The sequence below is a fragment of the Eschrichtius robustus genome, chromosome 3, assembly GCF_028021215.1.
Source record: "Eschrichtius robustus isolate mEscRob2 chromosome 3, mEscRob2.pri, whole genome shotgun sequence".
Taxonomy (NCBI): domain Eukaryota; kingdom Metazoa; phylum Chordata; class Mammalia; order Artiodactyla; family Eschrichtiidae; genus Eschrichtius; species Eschrichtius robustus.
The window spans coordinates 152,807,206-152,824,028 of NC_090826.1; the positions used below are offsets into that span (position 1 = coordinate 152,807,206).

A 16,823-nucleotide genomic window follows, 5' to 3' on the forward strand; every position below is an offset into this window, starting at 1 on the left:
TGAATGAAATAGGATAGCTTAGTTCAGGTTCAGTACCAAGAACATTTTCTGTTCTGGGTTAGTTTCAGCTCTGATGTCTGAGAGTTATGTAGGTTTGATTCTGGCTTCAACTGCTTTATTGAAAGATTGGGATTGTAGACAGAAAAAAAAACAAACAAAAAAACTGTTTAGGTCTCTTATTCAGAAAAAAGTTAATGGCTGGGATTAGTCCTAACAGTGATGCAGCAGAGTATGTGATGATAAATTGTCTTTGGTTCAATTCAGCTCCAACCTGGCCATGGGTACCATCTAGTCCTGGGGACCACAAAGGGCCAGACATGGCTTTCCTCCTTCTGACTTTGTGTGCCCAGGCTCTTGGGGACGGGGCTGCTTCACCTGGCAGAGGGTTAACTGGCCTCCCCAGGCGGGGAGATCCTGGGCTGGCCCTGGCGTGGGAGGCTGGTTCCTCAGTTCCTGGGGCTGAGCCAGTGCCCGGAGGAGACTTAAACATCCCTGGAGAGGAGCAGCTGTCACAAGGAGGGTCGTGAGAAGCAATGGGACATTTCCCATTTGGAGGAGGAAGCAGAGCTTGAACTCTCCCATTTTATGGAGACGGAATATTGAGGTTAAGCCAACCAGAAGTCATGACTATCACATCTCCCCCTACCTCTTGCAATAGCCCGAGAACTTTTGTGATTAAAAGCTACTATATTTCTAGAAGGATCTCATGGAAATTTTGGATTTGTCCATCTGAGAGAGAATGGTGCTCTGAAGGTTAAGGGAACTATTTTAATTGTGGGGCATTTTCCCAGACTGAGACCCTGTTCTTCCCTCTGCTTGAATCCATCATAAGATTTGCTCCAGGGTGGAAGGCAGTAGCCTCAGCCCCACACCATCATTCCTGACCCCAGAGTCTTCCTCTGCCCTATGAGAATGAATTAAATGACCCCCTGACCCCTCCCCTGGAAGGAGGGGCTTTAGTGACAGTTGCCAAGGCAACAGCTTGGAACAGCAGGAAGCCACTAGCTAGGCAGAAAAAAGGTCGAAAGAGGAGCTTAGGGGAGAAGGAGAGTCCAACCCACAGTGGGGAGTTACTGGGGTAGGAATGGCTGAGAGCAGAGTTTCTTCAGTTCCACTGAGGTCACCTCCTCATCTTTAAGCCCAGAGCTCCCCACGTCACCCATCAAAGCAGACAAGGAGAACCTGGTACCTCTGACTCTTGGCCCTGCTCCAGTGTTCCCACCCCTGGGGTCTAGGCCCAGCGCCTCAGGCAGGAAAGTGCTGTTTCTGCCACTAGGAACTCCAGAACCACTGTGCCCAATCCCACAATGGGCTTGTGGTCTGCTTCTCACTCACTCCAATCCAGCCCAACTCTATATACACAGACCACACCCTGGCTCAGGCCCCTCAAGTACACAGATTCTCAGGAGGGTAGAAAACTTTGAATAGAAGCACTGGTCCTACCCTCCCAACTCTGCAAGAAATAATGCTCTTGACCCTCTCTACTCAGCCAATAAAAACTGAACATGTATCCATTCATCCATCTTTGCGTGTTTATTGTGGCATCAGGCACCAAGCTTAGCCCTTGCAATGAATAAGTCATGGTCCTTGCTCTCAGGAGCTCTCGGTGGGGTGGGAGAAATGGGCAGAGGGAAGAAGATGGTTAGAAGTCCAAGGGAGAAATCAAAGGGAATAGGAGGGAAGGACTTCATCTTAAAATTGTCCACTGAAAATTGTCTTTTGATCTCACTCTGATTTAGCACTAAAGAGCCCACGATACTTTATCAGTTGGTTCATAGTTCATGTCCTTTCAACGAGCATTTCTCAAGCATTCCCTTTTATCCATCACCAGCTGTGTTCCCAGCTCCATTCTAGTCCTCAGAGGCTAGTCCTCAGAGAAATAGAAAGCCTTCCTGCCTTCAAAATGTTGGCGGACTTACGCACATGCGAGGCAATTAGAGAACAATTTAAGTAGGTAGTCAATACACGTTAGCTAGTACGTATACAATGAACAAGTCAATTGATTATAATCCCAGGACGAAATGTCTGGTGGATAAAAAGCCATCAGGGTGAGGAGCAATTAGTGTGGTGGAGAGATTGGGGAAGGCTTCATGGGGAAAGTGGGCTTGAGCTAGAGGGGGTTTAGTTGGACGGAGGACAAAGAAACAAGCCGGGGTTGGCAATATTGGCCAAGAGTCAGCTGCTGTGTTGGGAACAGGAAACCTAGTGGTGAGAGCACATTCAAACTATGGACTCCCTGCCATCACCTTTTTGTATGAGGTGCTGGTCCTTAGGGACCTCTCTCCGCTGAAATTCCAAATTCTGTGTAGAGCTTAGACTAGAGGAACACTTCTCAAACCCCCAGACTAGCAGCATCCAAATCAGCTGGGAATTTGTTAGAAATGAAAATTCTCAGGCCTCATTCCCACTGAATCAGAAACCCTGGGGTGGGCCCAGAGGTGCATTCCCAATCCCTCCAGGTGGTTCTCAGGGCATGCTGGTTTGAAAACCACTGGGCTACAATCAGTGCTTTTAGACCCTGGCCACTCACTAGATTCACCTGGGAAGCTTTGAAACCCAACGAAGATGCCAGGGCCCCAAGCACAGAGGTTCTGATGAATGGATCCAGCCACATTTTTTTTTTAAACTCCCCAGATGACTCTAATGTATATCCAGGACTGAGAAGCACCATACTAATTGACCTCCAAGTCCTTTCTGACTTCTTATCCTGGGACGGGCTCTGAGACTGATTCTCAGATTTTTGTTCTCAGGGATTCCCGGCTCACCAAAATCGCCTGGTGGATTTGCACACATTCAGGGGATATGTTTGGGGTCAGAAAGACCTTTCTGAGATCCTAAAATCTTGAATCTCTTGATGACCAGCTCTCTGATGGTTTGTGTGCTGGTCCCACCATCCTCTCTTACTTGCCCGAGGCAAAAGCACTCTGTGCAGATGTTGATTCTCCTACCCCAAACACAAATAAGTGTGCACAAGCACACACTCTCACACACCCTCATCATGCAGTGCTATAAATATATGTACACACACACAAGAATAACCATATAGGGATATTCAGATCACACCTAAAAATATATACGCTCACACAAATAAACCCACCATCAGAAGTCCCAGACCAGGGCTTCCCTTGTGGCGCAGTGGTTGAGAATCTGCCTGCCAATGCAGGGGACACGGGTTCGAGCCCTGGTCCGGGAAGATCCCACATGCCGTAGAGCAGATGAGCCCGTGTGCCACATCTAATGAGCCTGCGCATCTGGAGCCTGTGCTCCGCAACAAGAGAGGCCGCGACGGTGAGAGGCCCGTGCACCGCGATGAAGAGTGGCCCCCGCTTGCCACACCTGGAGAAAGCCCTCGCACAGAAACAAAGACCCAACAGAGCCAGAAATAAATAAATAAATAAATAAAAAGTGAAATTCTAAAAAAAAAAAAAAAAAGAAGTCCCAGACCAGCACACTTAGACTGCTTGGAAAAGGATTCCTATTGGTGGAAGTTGGGCTGTTTGAATTAAGAAGCACCTCTGTCTTCCCTGTAACCTAGCCTGCTTCAGGGTAGCGCTTGGGCGCAGGATGTAGGGATTATCTTCTATAAACTACCTGCAGGTAAACCCACAGGGGACCACTGAGTACAGATGCTGAGGATGCCCTTTTTTCTTTTGCAGATTCGAGCCGATGGTCCCCCCCATGGTGGGGTCCAATATGAGATGGTCTCCGTGCTCAAAGATGGGAGCCCCATCCTCCGGGACATGGCCTTCTCCATTGATCAGCGCTACCTATACATTATGTCTGAGAGACAAGTAAGTACTGACACACGTCCCTCCTTTCCAGAGCCCAGGAGCAGCAGATAACCAGTGACCTTTGTTCAGAAGCTATTCCATCGAACAAGAGAGACCCCTGGGCCTGCTGCTCAGGGGTCCTAGGAAGCTTTTGCAGGGAGTCAGAGAGAAGCAGTTGGGGCCAGCCACTTCCTGGAGCCTCTCTTTAGGCCACAGACCCTGTCTCAGCATGTGATGAACAGCCCCACAAGAACGGGCCAGACTGCACGAAGCAGCTTGGTGTGATTAGGAGGTAGATTTACTGCTCCCGGGCCCACAGAGTCTGCTGCTCAAGGGAGCCAAAGAGGTGTAAATAATCCAGGCCTCCAGGCTGGGAGAGATAGACCCAAGATAAGGCCCAGAAGGAGATAAAAATCTTGGGCTGAGTCTTAGACTGATGCAGGGTAGAAGCTGGCCAGCTCTGGGAAGCTGCAGCTCTCCCTGCAGAGCTGGGGAGGCCTGAGAAATAGAATTCTGTCCTTTTCTGGGTAACACCTGAGTGGGTTCCCCACCCTCTTGGATGAAATGTTATTCCCTCGGGTTATATTTGATCTGAATATGTGGGAGCAGAGAGAAGGCAAATGCAGGGAGAGCCATGGTGAAGGACAAGAGAAGGACAAGGGAGTCCCCAAATCAGAGGAGGTGCAGAAAGCAAAGCTTAGACCTTAGGAAAGGCTGGCTCCTTCCATTCATTCAGTCAGCGGGTCAACAGTTAGTCAGCAGGACTGGTGATCTTGACATTGACCTGAACATGGTAAGTAAGATAAAGGACAAAAAAAAGGGAAAGGGCTGTGAATCTGTTTTGGTGCTGAGGACACTGACTTAGAGGTTAGACAAGGACGCGGCGCTGGAGGACCAGTGAGCTTTCTTAGGGTACCTCCCCACTCAGGTGTCATTCTCAAAATACTCTGCAAAGATTCCAGGTGTCTGTCATCAAGTTCACCCTGCCCAGAGTTCTCTTTCCCTCCTCCCTTTCTGTATGTGTGAATTCTGAATTGGGGACAAGGGATGAGTGGAAGGAGGAAGAGGTGAATGGGCACATGATGGCATAAGGGTAGAAGGGATGCAACTTTAACTTGAAAATTACTTCCTGAGAAGAGATGACACAAACCATATGCTAATTGTATGCAAATTACATCCAGATCCTCTTGAACCCACCTGTCTTTTTACCTTCTTTCATGTAGCCCCCATGGTTGAGGCATAAACAAGTCCAGATGCAAACTTGTAACCCTAAAAAAAAAAATTACTGGGCATGTATTTATGGGGAACAATGTACTGGAAAAACAGCAAAATGAATGGGACTTGGTCACTACCCTTAAGTTGCTTACAGTCTAACAAGGAAATCTTTATCATCAGATTGGAGGCTATAAATGCTCTGCCTTTCCTTCCTATTTTTCTTTGTTTATAAGACAAAAGGTTATTTCTTAAACAAAACTGATAGGTGGGCACCATACAAATTCAAACAATACATACAGAAAAGGAAATAACAAGTTCCCAAACCCCACACCCCCAAATGTAACACCATGTTAACATTTGGTGAACACCATTCCAGATGCTTCTGCAGAAATACCTACAGATAGAAGGGTGGGTGGGGAGATAGCTCCCTAGACCGGTGCATAAAAGGATGGTCACTGGGATCAAATAGACCTATGTTAACATGATATTTTCAAAGATGTTATGTATGGCCGAGGACCAGGCTGGTAACACTGGATAAAAATTCTTTCTTGGGTTCTCTGAACCCCATGAAGTAGAAAAGCAGAAACAGCAAATAGAAGTGACCAGTGAGACCTCAGTGGAACTGAGAAGTTGCCAAGGCACATATTTGGGCTGCATATCTTTTAGTCAAGTGAGATGCTTTCTGAAATTGAATTCAAAACGTGGCCAAAGAGGAGGGCTGGAGGCTGATAAGTGGCCTTCAGGGAATACAATGACCTCTTGAAACCATATCAGATGTCGTCTCTGAGAGCATCAGCTCTGGCTAAACCAAGTGTCTGCATAGCTTATTTCTAAATAATCCCTCCTTTGGTCTCATCTTCTGCATCTGCTGCTCGGTTCCTGTCAGTTGGCACCAAACAGAAGGGCTCAGTGGTAGCCAGTCATGCTGAGCAGATATAGGAAGAATTTGGTTTAATGCCATGGGGCTCTCTTGAATCAGGTGAGATATTAGTCAAGGGAGATCCCTATGCCCGGTGGAGCCGTGATCAGCGGGCAGAGTCGGAGGCGGACTGGTGGTGGAACTCAGAGGCCTGTTACTTGGAGAGCCGCAGGCCATGTGGCAGTAGGTAGCCTGGTGATTTCACCAGGGGCTGGGTCCAGGGATGAGGGCCAAGAACACCTCAGGAGGGCCATCTGTCTGAGGCCGAGCAGCCAAGAGTACCGGGTGTTCACAGACAGCTCGGACCTCTTAAAGGAAACCGTTGAATGTGTGGCAAGAGAACAGTCAATGGAAATAAAGTCAAATGACGTGGGTTCTAGTTCAGCTTTTGCTCTAACTGAGGTCCGAAGCTCTCAACATTTTATAACCGGGTGGCCTTAGACAAGTCACGTCACCTCAGTATGTCTCCCAGGGGTCGATGTGAGGCTTGGCTGAGACAGCAAGAGGGCAATTCCTTTCACGCCACCTCACACACCGCGAATACTCATCGTTCAGATTCCTCACGGCCTGTCCCAGCTCTCAGCCTTCACAATCCCATTACTCAGGAGGGTGGTGACCGTGGGTGGTGACTAGGAGGAAGCTAAGTGGCGGCACACCCAGCAGGCCTCAGGCCGAGCCAGGAGGCCTATATTCTAGTCCTGGCCTACCTCTAACCAGCTGGCTGACCTAGACCCTGAACTTCTCAGGGACTCAGTTTCCTCAGCTTGAAGGATGGAGATAATAAATCGAACTCTCTAGAGGCTCTTTCAGACCTTAAAGAGACCTGTCTAAAGTCTTGGGATCAGGACTCTTCTCCGTCTCCAGAAGACAACCTGAAAAGCGCAGGGAACAGCCTTGAGGTTAGACCAAAAGAAGTTTCTGAACGAGTTTTATGAGTCCATGCGTGCCCATATGAACTCCTTCCCCGAAGGGTAAACACTGCAGTGAGGGTAGAAACGCTGGCAGCTATGGATACGCAGATTCCTGTTTTGAGGCAGTCATTTAACAATTTGGAGTTCCCTAAAAGACCTAAGACCTGGGCTTCCCTGGTGGCGCAGTGGTTGAGAGTCTGCCTGCTAATGCAGGGGACGCGGGTTCGAGCCCTGGTCTGGGAGGATCCCACATGCCGCGGAGCAGCTGGGCCCCTGAGCCACAATTACTGAGCCTGCGCGTCTGGAGCCTGTGCTCCGCAACAAAAGAGGCCGCGATAGTGAGAGGCCCACGCACCGCGATGAACAGTGGCCCCCGCTTGCCACAACTAGAGAAAGCCCTCGCACAGAAACGAAGACCCAACACAGCCGACCTTGTAAGACATCGTGGGAATGGGGTTTCCCACCGCCTCACTTTCCAGTAAATCTCTGGGCAGCCTTCTCTCACCCCTGCCTTCACCATGTCCCCAGCTCTTGTCTCCCTGTTCCCCTCCCCCTCCCCCAAATCATGGCACCTGTTGTATCCTTGATGCCACAAGAGAGTAGAAGCAAGTCTCTGGCCTCCAGTTTTGCCTAGACAGGTTTTCATCTCCCCATAGAGCTAGAACAATCCAATATAGGCTCATGTGCGCTCTCTCTCTTTCTCTCTCTCTTTCTCTTAGTTAATTAAATGTAATTAAGAAATAAGACTAGTAAGAAGTGTTGGGTCGTTAGTGCCACTGCCTTACAAGTCGATGTTAGTGTACTGTTAATAGATCCAACGCCGGCCAGTCCCAGGGGAACAATTGGGAACAAATTCCCCGATCCTACTAATTGCCCAGGTGCTCCACGGATAGGATGCCTGCCTCTTCCCTAGAAAGTCCACCCCAGCTTCCTCAACAGCGAATCGACCGGCAGATGTTATGGGAGGGAATTCAAGTCGCTACCATATCCTCAGTGTCTAATGGAAGTCAGATGGTGGGACCAGGGAAAATCAGGCAACGAGCCAAGTGAAAAAGCAAGTCACAAGATGAAAAGAAACTTGATAGCCCCAGGTTCCACCCAACTTGTCAGCCTGGCCACTCTGAGAAAGGGAATCTAACTCTGTACTCAGGGTAGATGGGAAAAATGTATGCGGATGGAAGCAATTATTCTATTTTATACTTTAATTAGTTTGACTTAGCAGAGGGAATAGAGGCATAAAATGATCTAGCGAAGGGTGAAATGGAAAAAGGGAGTCACAGTGGAGAATGGCTCCATGTAGGCTGGAAAGGGCCTTGGGAACAGCAGAAAGGCTGGTGATGCGTGTGTGTGTGTGTGTGTGTGTGTTTAGGGTGGGTGAGGACATGGGATGCTGCTGTCTATTTCGAGGCCTGGAGAGGCAAGGTAGCATAGTGATTAAGAGTGGGAGCATGGGAGTCAGACCGCCTTGCACACAATCTGTCACCACTTATTAGGCATATGGCCTTGAGAATGTTATTTCGCCTCTCTACACCTCGGTTTCTTCATCTGTATAGTGGGCCTAATAATGGTGACTGTTGTGAGGATCGAGAGACTATATATAAATTACCTAGCACTGTGTCTGACACACAGGCAGTGCTTTCAATAAGTGGTAATGATTATTGTCATTATTGTATTGTCATTCGTAGTATTATTAGAACTTCTGAGACCCCAGAGAGGGCTAGAAGCATCTCCACTATAAATCACGGCTGAGACAAAGATCCCAGTCTCAGGCAAACACCTCCAACCTGACGTTCCTGCTGCTCCCTCCCAAGGGACACCTCAGAAGCCTCTGGCCTGGCCTAATGACAGCATCCGGCTGAGTCGCTCATAATCTGCTATTTATTTTTAAAATCCAGGAATGTGCCCAGCAGACTAAACAGTCCTGGTCCCCTTGATACAGGCGAAGGCAGCCCTGGGCTCATGTGTGAGGCCCAGGAGGCCAGTATTCCAGGCATCTGTGGAGAGAAGGGAGGGGGACCCTGAGCCCTGGTCATCCCCCAAGCCTCCAGGCCCCTGTCTGGCTGCATGTGTGGACACTGGGCCAGAAAGGGGCTATCCCTGGGGCTTTCCATGTCTGGCCTCACCAAGTAGGTAAGCAAGCCTCAAGCTCATTGCAGTAGATGGGGCTGCCATTCTCCAAGTTGTGGACGCTCAGACCCCACTTCTGAATGCCCATATGTATGTCAGTTATCGGCACACATTCTGGTCATTTATTGCTATGTAACAAACCACTTCAAAATTGAGGGGCATAAAACAACCACTTTCACATGCTCACAAACTATGTAAAAGTCAGGAGTTCAGACAGGGTGCACCGAAGAGGGCTTTTCTCTTCTCTGCAACATTGGGATTGGAACCTCTGCTGGGATGACATGAATGGGCTGAGGTGACTGGAATGATTAGGGCTAGAATGATCTGGAAGCACGTCCTCTCACATGTCTGGCAGCTGGGAACTAGAAGCCTGAGATCAGCTGGGACTGTCGGCCAGGGTACCTTAGACAAGGCCTCTCCCTGTGTCTTGGGCTTCCTCACAGCATGGTGGCCTCAAGATGGTCAGACATCCTGAGCATGGCAGCTCATGGCAGACATGGCCGCTCAGGGCTCCAAGAGTGAGTATTCCCACAAATAAGGTACAAATGTTATTGCCTTTTTTTACGACTTAGCCTTAGAAGTCATATTCCTTCTGTCTTCTACCTGACTCTTCACCTCTCTACTGCCCATCACCCCAGGTGATTCTGATGGGTGTGGCCCATGACCATGCTTCGAGAAACAAGGCACAGGGAAGGTAAATACATGGTTTCCTGTCTCCCAAGTTATGAACCATAGAGCATCAGAGCTGGTAAGGACTTCAAAGCTCACCCATCCTGACCCCAGATGGGAAGTATGAGGCCCATAGGGCATGGAGCAGGCTAGCTGCCGTTTCAGCCTTGTACAACACCCAACACCTAAGACCACAGTCACCAGAACTGGTTTGATTTCCCTGAACTCACAGGGAAGTGCCAGTAGTAGCTTTAAAGCTTGCTGTTGATGGACTGAAGGTTGTGTTAAGTCCTAAATGAGACCCACATCAAAGGTGGCTCTGAAAGTGCTTCTGGGAAGCCTTTGAGGGAATCCATCAGGAACAGGGACACACTGCCTGGAAATTGCCCAGACGATGGCATGTGATTTTAAGGGCTGTCCCAGGCAGTCCTCCTGTGCAATGTTGCATCAGTCCACTCAGAAGATGGTCCTGCTGGATGATCCGCCGTCTCATGCAGGGCAATGGGACTTTACCCCCACGGATGACAGGAAAGTAACTTTTTAATCACCCCCATCTTAAGTAATTTCAGAGAGTTGAGGCAAGAAGAACTTTGGCCTGGAGTTATTAGCAATCAGAATTATTTGGAAAGATTATGAAACTATCCTTCTCTGAAGGTCTCAAGTGCAGGAGAGACACCCCTGCCCCCCAGCTCCTTGCACTAGTTTAAGACCCTGCGTGGGGTGGGGAGAGGGCTGGAAAGACACAGACCAGATGCCTCTAGCATGCCACCCTAGCAGTGTCCAGCCAGCTTCACTAGAGAACTAATTTTGGTGTCCTCGGTTTGGGGGAGGGCCTGTCAACTATAAACCTGGACCTAGGGCCAAAAATAAGAAGCATTTTCAAAGGGCCTATTGTGACGTAAGGGCAGTAAGTCTCTCACCTGTGACCAAAGCCACTGAACTGCCAAGCCCCTAGGCATCTAAAGACTTGGGGAAGGGGAAGGGGAAGAAAAAACTCTGGGGAGCCATACTTCCAGATGTCCCCTGCTCATTTATTTTGACATCTCAGACTATTATTTTGATTGTGCACATTTGTTTAGTCCTGGCGATAAGGCTTCCCAGGGTGCAGGCAGAGCGTGCCAAGGTGTATTTTTACAAGGCAGTCGAAGTCTCAGTAACAGGAGCTCTCCCTTCTGCCTGAGCTGGGAGGCCTGGGCTGAGCCACAGGGGGGAGAGAATTTGAGGAGGCAGGGGCTGGAGCAGAGCCTGAGGGACTTTGGGGAGAATTACAGAGTTTGCGGATTAGGAAATTGAGGATAAGCGAATTTCTGCTGTACTTTTGTTTTCAAATGTGTCACTTTCAATCCAAGGCTTTGATGCACATGCGTTTCTGGTTAAGGACCTCAGTGTGGCCCAGGAGCTGAGTGCGCATCTCAGTGTCTTTCCCAAAGGAGGAGGGGAATCCTGCCTCATGGAGGAGGGGGTTCAGAGACTGGTGACCCCCACCCCAAGCCTGGATTTGATTTTTTCCCTCTTTCTTTCCCCCCATTTCAAATATCAGGGAACAAAGAAGCTGACACGGAGCTGATTCCCTGGCCATTAATATTCTCATTGGAGCATTTTTTATAAATATTTTCACATGAGGGAAAGGAAATGCAAACCCACCCTATTAATCAGACGCTTGGCTTGTTGTATTTAAGAGAGAAAACTCCAGCCTCTTCTTTTAAAATCCTTTGGTTTGGAAAGAAATGATTGAACACAATGCCCAGGCTGGGAGAACTGGTGCCTAAAAAACTCATTTCTCTACATGGGCAGGTGGGCTGGAGACTCTTTCTCTAATCCTTGGCAAGGGATGCGATTTCTCTTTCTAGGTAGGATTGCTGAATGCTGACACTCTGATTGCCCAGAATGACATGCCTAGGACCAAAAGATGGGGAATCACTATACCTCAGTACTGGAAGGAAACCCCACTTATTTTAAAGATGAGGAAAATGATGCCCAGAGAGGGGAGTCACTTCCTAGATCATGTTCTGAATTACCAGAAGAGCCAGAATTAATCCTAATTAACCTGGCCCAGCCCAGCATTCTTCTCCCAACTTGACAACAGCTTCACTCAGCACAGGCAAGATACAAAACTGGTTGTGTTAAAAGATTTTCAATTAAAAAACATTAGAACAACCCGAGCCCAAGGGAGTCCCTGAAGATGTTCCCAGGGGTCAAATTAAAATAGGGAAAGATTTGCATCTCATTTGCATACACAGACTCATTTATTCAACAGACCGTCAAGTGTCTACCATGTATAATGCATAGAGCTGTCCACTGACAGGTTATTTGCATATGCAGATATAGACAGGGCAGTCTTTCTAAGTAATATTCCAGCAAAAGATCTTATAAATAGGGTTGCCCTGAAGATAGGTACTGTCTTGATTTCTTTCTGATCTTTACAATGCAACAACAGCACTGTTAAATGTGCTTTTATAGAGAGATAAATAAAGTATAATCCCTGCCCTCAGGGAGGCCACATTCTGGTGGGGAAGAACGATGTATAGATAAATTACAATATAGAGTGAGCAGTGCTATAGCAGAGATATACAATGTGCTCCGTGACAGAAGTAACTCATGCTAATCATGAAGAGCCCTGTCCTTGTCCCTCCATACTTGGGGTCACTCAGAGGACGCACCCTCTCTCTGACACAGCAATCCAGAGCTGGTAGAGCTTCAGAGACTGTCTAGTGAAAGGCAGTCCTTCCTTTTATAGATGAGGACAGGAGACCTGAGGAGGGAGTAACTCTTGAGACCTTGAGATGGGAGTATCTACCAAGCCAGAGTGTGAAGAAGAAGATAGTGGTTGATGATGGGCAGTTTCCTGGCCACCATGAAGAGCATGGGCTCTAGAGCCTGCCTGCCAGACTGCCTAGGTTCAAGTCCTGTTTCCACCACTTACTGCTGTGTGACCTTAGGCAAGTTGCTTCACCTCTCTGTGCTTCACTTTCCTCACCTATAAAATGGGAATAATTATGGCATCTGCTTGAGGATTAAATTAAATGAATTAATACATTAAAAAGCACTCTGAAAAGTTACCTGGCACATACTACCTGCTTAATAAATGTTAGTAGTAGTAATTATACTTTTATGGTTGTGCCCCCATGCATAACCTCCAGGCCAAGCCCTGCAAATCATGCTCCACGTATAGCCACACCTAGAAGAGAAACTTAACCACCCTGCCTTGCCTCTCAGCTCTACCTAATTTAAGATGTGTTGAAATCTAACATTTAGGTCGTGTTTTTTTCTTCTTTTAGTTTGCAAACATGACCTCAGCTAATACAACAATCTCCTGGGATAAGTAGTATTGTCCTTGCCTTTCCTTTTTACAGATAATAAAACTGAAATTCAATCTGGCTAAGTAATTTGCCCGGGGCCACCAGGCTGGCCAGCAGCAGGGCTAGGATTCCCCCCAACTTCTGAAGCCCAAGCCTTGTTACACGCCTTCCTGAGACGGCGCCCCCTGGCTGCCGCGTGAGTGCAGAAGGCCTGCCCCTCCTGCTCCCTCTCCACCTGCAGCTCTCAAGGCTCCAGACCAGTTCAGACTCACATCTCACTTCACACCCTCAAGGACACTGGAGCAGTGCACTGTTTTGTTTAGCAAATCAATAAAGGCAAGTGAGCCCTGCCCGGGCCTGACATGTCCAGTCACAGGACATGTCTCTGATGGTCAGAGTGGAGGCCGAGAGGGCACCCGCCCCAGGAAGCTGCGGCTTGTCCTGTGCCGCAGGTCAGGCCCCTCGCAAGCATGATCTCAGCTCCTTATGGCAACCTTGAAAGACAGGTATTATCACCCTTGTGTGACACGAGAGGAAGTCAAGGGTGGCAAGGTTTAGTGACCAGAGCAAGGCTGGTCACAGCCTAGGAGGCAGAGCCAGAGCAGAGGTGCAGGTCCCTGTGCTTGCAAAGCTCCTGCCCCGCCTGCCATCCCCACGCCCCCCCAACCAAGGAGGCCCGTTCAAGGCGCCCAGTGGGTGATGTCAGGACTCCCCTGCACTCTCTACCACCATCCGCAGCTCGGCCTGTCTGGCAGAGGAACACCTTTGCAAGGGGGGCAGGTTCAGGACACGTGAGAGGCATTGCACGAAGCCGATTCAGCCTCAAGTTCAACTTCAAGTGTGAACCAGGCAAACAGGTATAGGCTCCCTCGCTGGCCCTACCCAGGGGTTCTTGGGCTCTAGAAGGCCTTCTGTGTTGCCATCTTGAGTCTCATCCAGCCAGTGCGGGGGCCCCATAGTGATGCCCCAGAATCCCGCAGCCTGCTTTTTAGCTCCTTACCAGAGCTCTCCCTCATGCTCCCCAAGTTGAGTTTCTGTAATTGAATGTGTTTTATTTAGACCGTAACATTTAGTGCCACTTTGTATTTCCAATTAGGCTTCAGTCAGACGCCGAGAGTCTGATTCGTTTTGTTGTTTTGATCAACACAAAAGATGGCAACATCAGAGGAGCCGTCGTGAAAAGTTATTTCCATCCACTGATGACTAGGACAGTTGCTGTGATGTGAAAATGCAGCTTTGGAGGTGCCAAGAGATGCACCGGCTGTCAGGGAAGGGGGAGGGAGGAGAGGGGAGTCAGCGAACCCTTGGAAAGAAGCACGATTTAAGGTTCTGAGGTTCACGGCCCATACTACAGGGTCTCCCCCAGAGAGAGGAGGGAGGTGGGTGCTGGGCGTTAGGCAACTTGAGGCTCCTTCCTGCAAGGGCGGGGCTCCTGGTGCCCATGCGAGAGCGCCTTTTCTCCAGAGCGGTTCCTTGAACACCGAGTTCCCATGACGTGGGAAGCTGAACACTAGTGGATTTCTGCAGAGAAAAGTCTCTGAGCTCCTCAGCCAGAAATGACCCCCATACTGGTTTACAGAAATATTGGAGAGAGGGTTTCCTCACTGCCCATGACTTCTGACCAGCCGCTCACACATGCTGCCTGTCAGACACGTTTTCTCTCTGGAGCTGGTCCAAGGGACAAAATTTAGAATCCAACTTTGAGCTGCCAGGGAGTCGGAAGGGTTGAAGGGGGTGGCGGGATGTCAGAGGGATGATAGGAGAGTGACGGGGGAGTGGTAAGTTCGGATCCTGCCTTCTGTTAATCATCGAAGGGTCTCACGACTGCATCTGAGTTAAGGCCAACTGGAGCCTCGGTTTCCCCATTGATAACATGTATTTGAATGTCCCCTGCGGCCGTGACATTTGGTGCATTCTTTGTGGCCCTGAATACGGTTCAAGCAGCTTCTAAGTGCCCAGCCCCGGGAGGCTGACCTGGATATGGGGCTGTGTGTGCTTGTGAGACAGGGGTGCATGGGTATAAGTGAGTAAGAATAAACATTGCTCTGTGTTCTGGGGTGTGGAAGGGTAACTACACTAACACGGCTCTTCCGTGCAACAGGGCAGGGCTGTGCTCGCTGCGGGAGAAGCCGGCCTGTGCTCCTTCTCCTTGGGGCTTGCTGTTTTCAGAAAATGTTTTACATTTTTCCAGCTGGCCCTTTGATCTTGCCGTAGCCTGCCCAGTTCAGGAACCCAGTGTCTCAGCCACAGTCTTACTTCATAGTGTGCATGCCGCACAGTTAAATTCCTCGAGCCTCCACCACTCTGCCTGGAGTAACCTTCCTCACTCCCGCTCCTGGTTATCCCCCCCTCCCCACCTCCGCCAACAGTTTGGGGTTTGAAATTTGTACCAGGTGCAGGGAGAACTGGCTGTGTCATCAGCGGTTGGTGGCTTAGCAAACAGTCTGGGTTCAGTCTCCATCCCTCAAGTAATGTTTAATGATGAGAAGGGGGAGATGGTCAGAGATGAGAGTCAGGCGGAAGGAAGACTGGAAAAAGAAAAATGGACACAGCCAAGAACGATGTCTTAGTTAGCCACTCAGCCACCAAGTAATTCATCAACAACCTTTGAGGTCCTATTGTGCACGCAGAGCTCACCCTCATAATATCACATATGTAGATACAGGACACATACACGTATACAGGACGACAGATTTACAATACAGTATGCAGAGAGCTGGGAATGTGTGAGAGGGTTACCTCTCAGGGCTACCCAACAGAGCCTGGGAGTCAAGGAAGACTTCCTGGAGGGGGTGATGCTCTAGGTGTATTATGAAGGGAGAGGGGCTCACTGAGTGGGATAAATAGCAAAAGAATCTGAAAAAGAATATATATATATATATATATATATATATATATATATATATATATATATATATATATATATATATATATATAACTGAATCACTTTGCTGTATACCTGAAACTAACACAACATTGTAAGTCAACTAGATTTCAATTTAAAAAAAAAAGCAAAGGAAAAGCATGGAGGCATGAAAGAGTTCAGCCTTTTCAGGGACTGTTCCCCCAAATTTGATATTGCTGGGGCTGAAGGCAAGGGTTAGGAGCATCAGTCCTCACAGAATATCCACAGCACACAGGCGAGCAGCCTTCAGGTGGATTCAACCCACCTACCACCACCAAGATAAAAGGAGACTCAGCCCAAAAAGAAGGCACCAAAAGCTCCCCCAGCCCTGCTGCTGCACCACAGAACTTGGGAGGAAACAAGCCTGCGCCCAGCTCTCGGTGTCCCTCCTCCACCAGCAGGCCCTCTGGACAGGCTGTGGAGCTGAGCAGCACAGTCAAGAAAACAGATGGCCAGCGCTGGGCAGAGCCCATTCCAACAACATTCCTCGATGGCAGAGACCTTGCCTGTCTGGGCTGCTTCTGTCTCCCGAAGAGATATTACAGTGTTTGGCCCTTGCTAGGTACTCAGTAAACACTTGCTGAAGGCTTGGAAGAGAGGAAGGGGAAGAAGGGAGACAAGAAAAGAGAGAAAAAGGGTGTATGGAAAGGAGGCCTTGTAGGATAACATAAAGAGCTCATCTTTGGAGGCAGTTGGGCCTGTATTCTTGGCTCTGCCACTCTTCTGTAGGGCGTGGCTTATCCTCTCTAAGCCTCAGTTTTACCTTCTGAAAAGTGGGCAGAACAATAATACCTGCCTTGTAAGGTTGCTGAGAAGATTCAATGACTAATCCCTGCAAATGCTTGGGACAGAGCAAGAGCCAAACCCTGGAAACGGCCCCAGCTAGGCCCTGTTCCTACCCTCTGGTTCACGCGTGGGTGTCCTGTTTCTCTGCCACTGAGTGCCCCTCCCCCGACTCCTACAAACAGGTTGCTCATTTTTCACCCTTAAGTCATCTGCCAGTTGCAT

General features: G+C 48.9%; 1 protein-coding gene across 4 annotated transcripts in view; it reads left to right on the forward strand.

Annotated features, from left to right (window-relative positions):
* Positions 1 to 16,823, forward strand: part of PLXNA2 (plexin A2) — a 227,872-nt gene that overhangs the window by 93,025 nt on the left and 118,024 nt on the right. For all 4 annotated transcript variants that reach the window (XM_068541516.1, XM_068541514.1, XM_068541513.1 and 1 more), the window contains exon 4: positions 3,657 to 3,791. In XM_068541516.1, the coding sequence (XP_068397617.1) occupies positions 3,657 to 3,791 (135 nt within the window). The remainder of the gene's footprint in view (positions 1 to 3,656; positions 3,792 to 16,823) is intronic.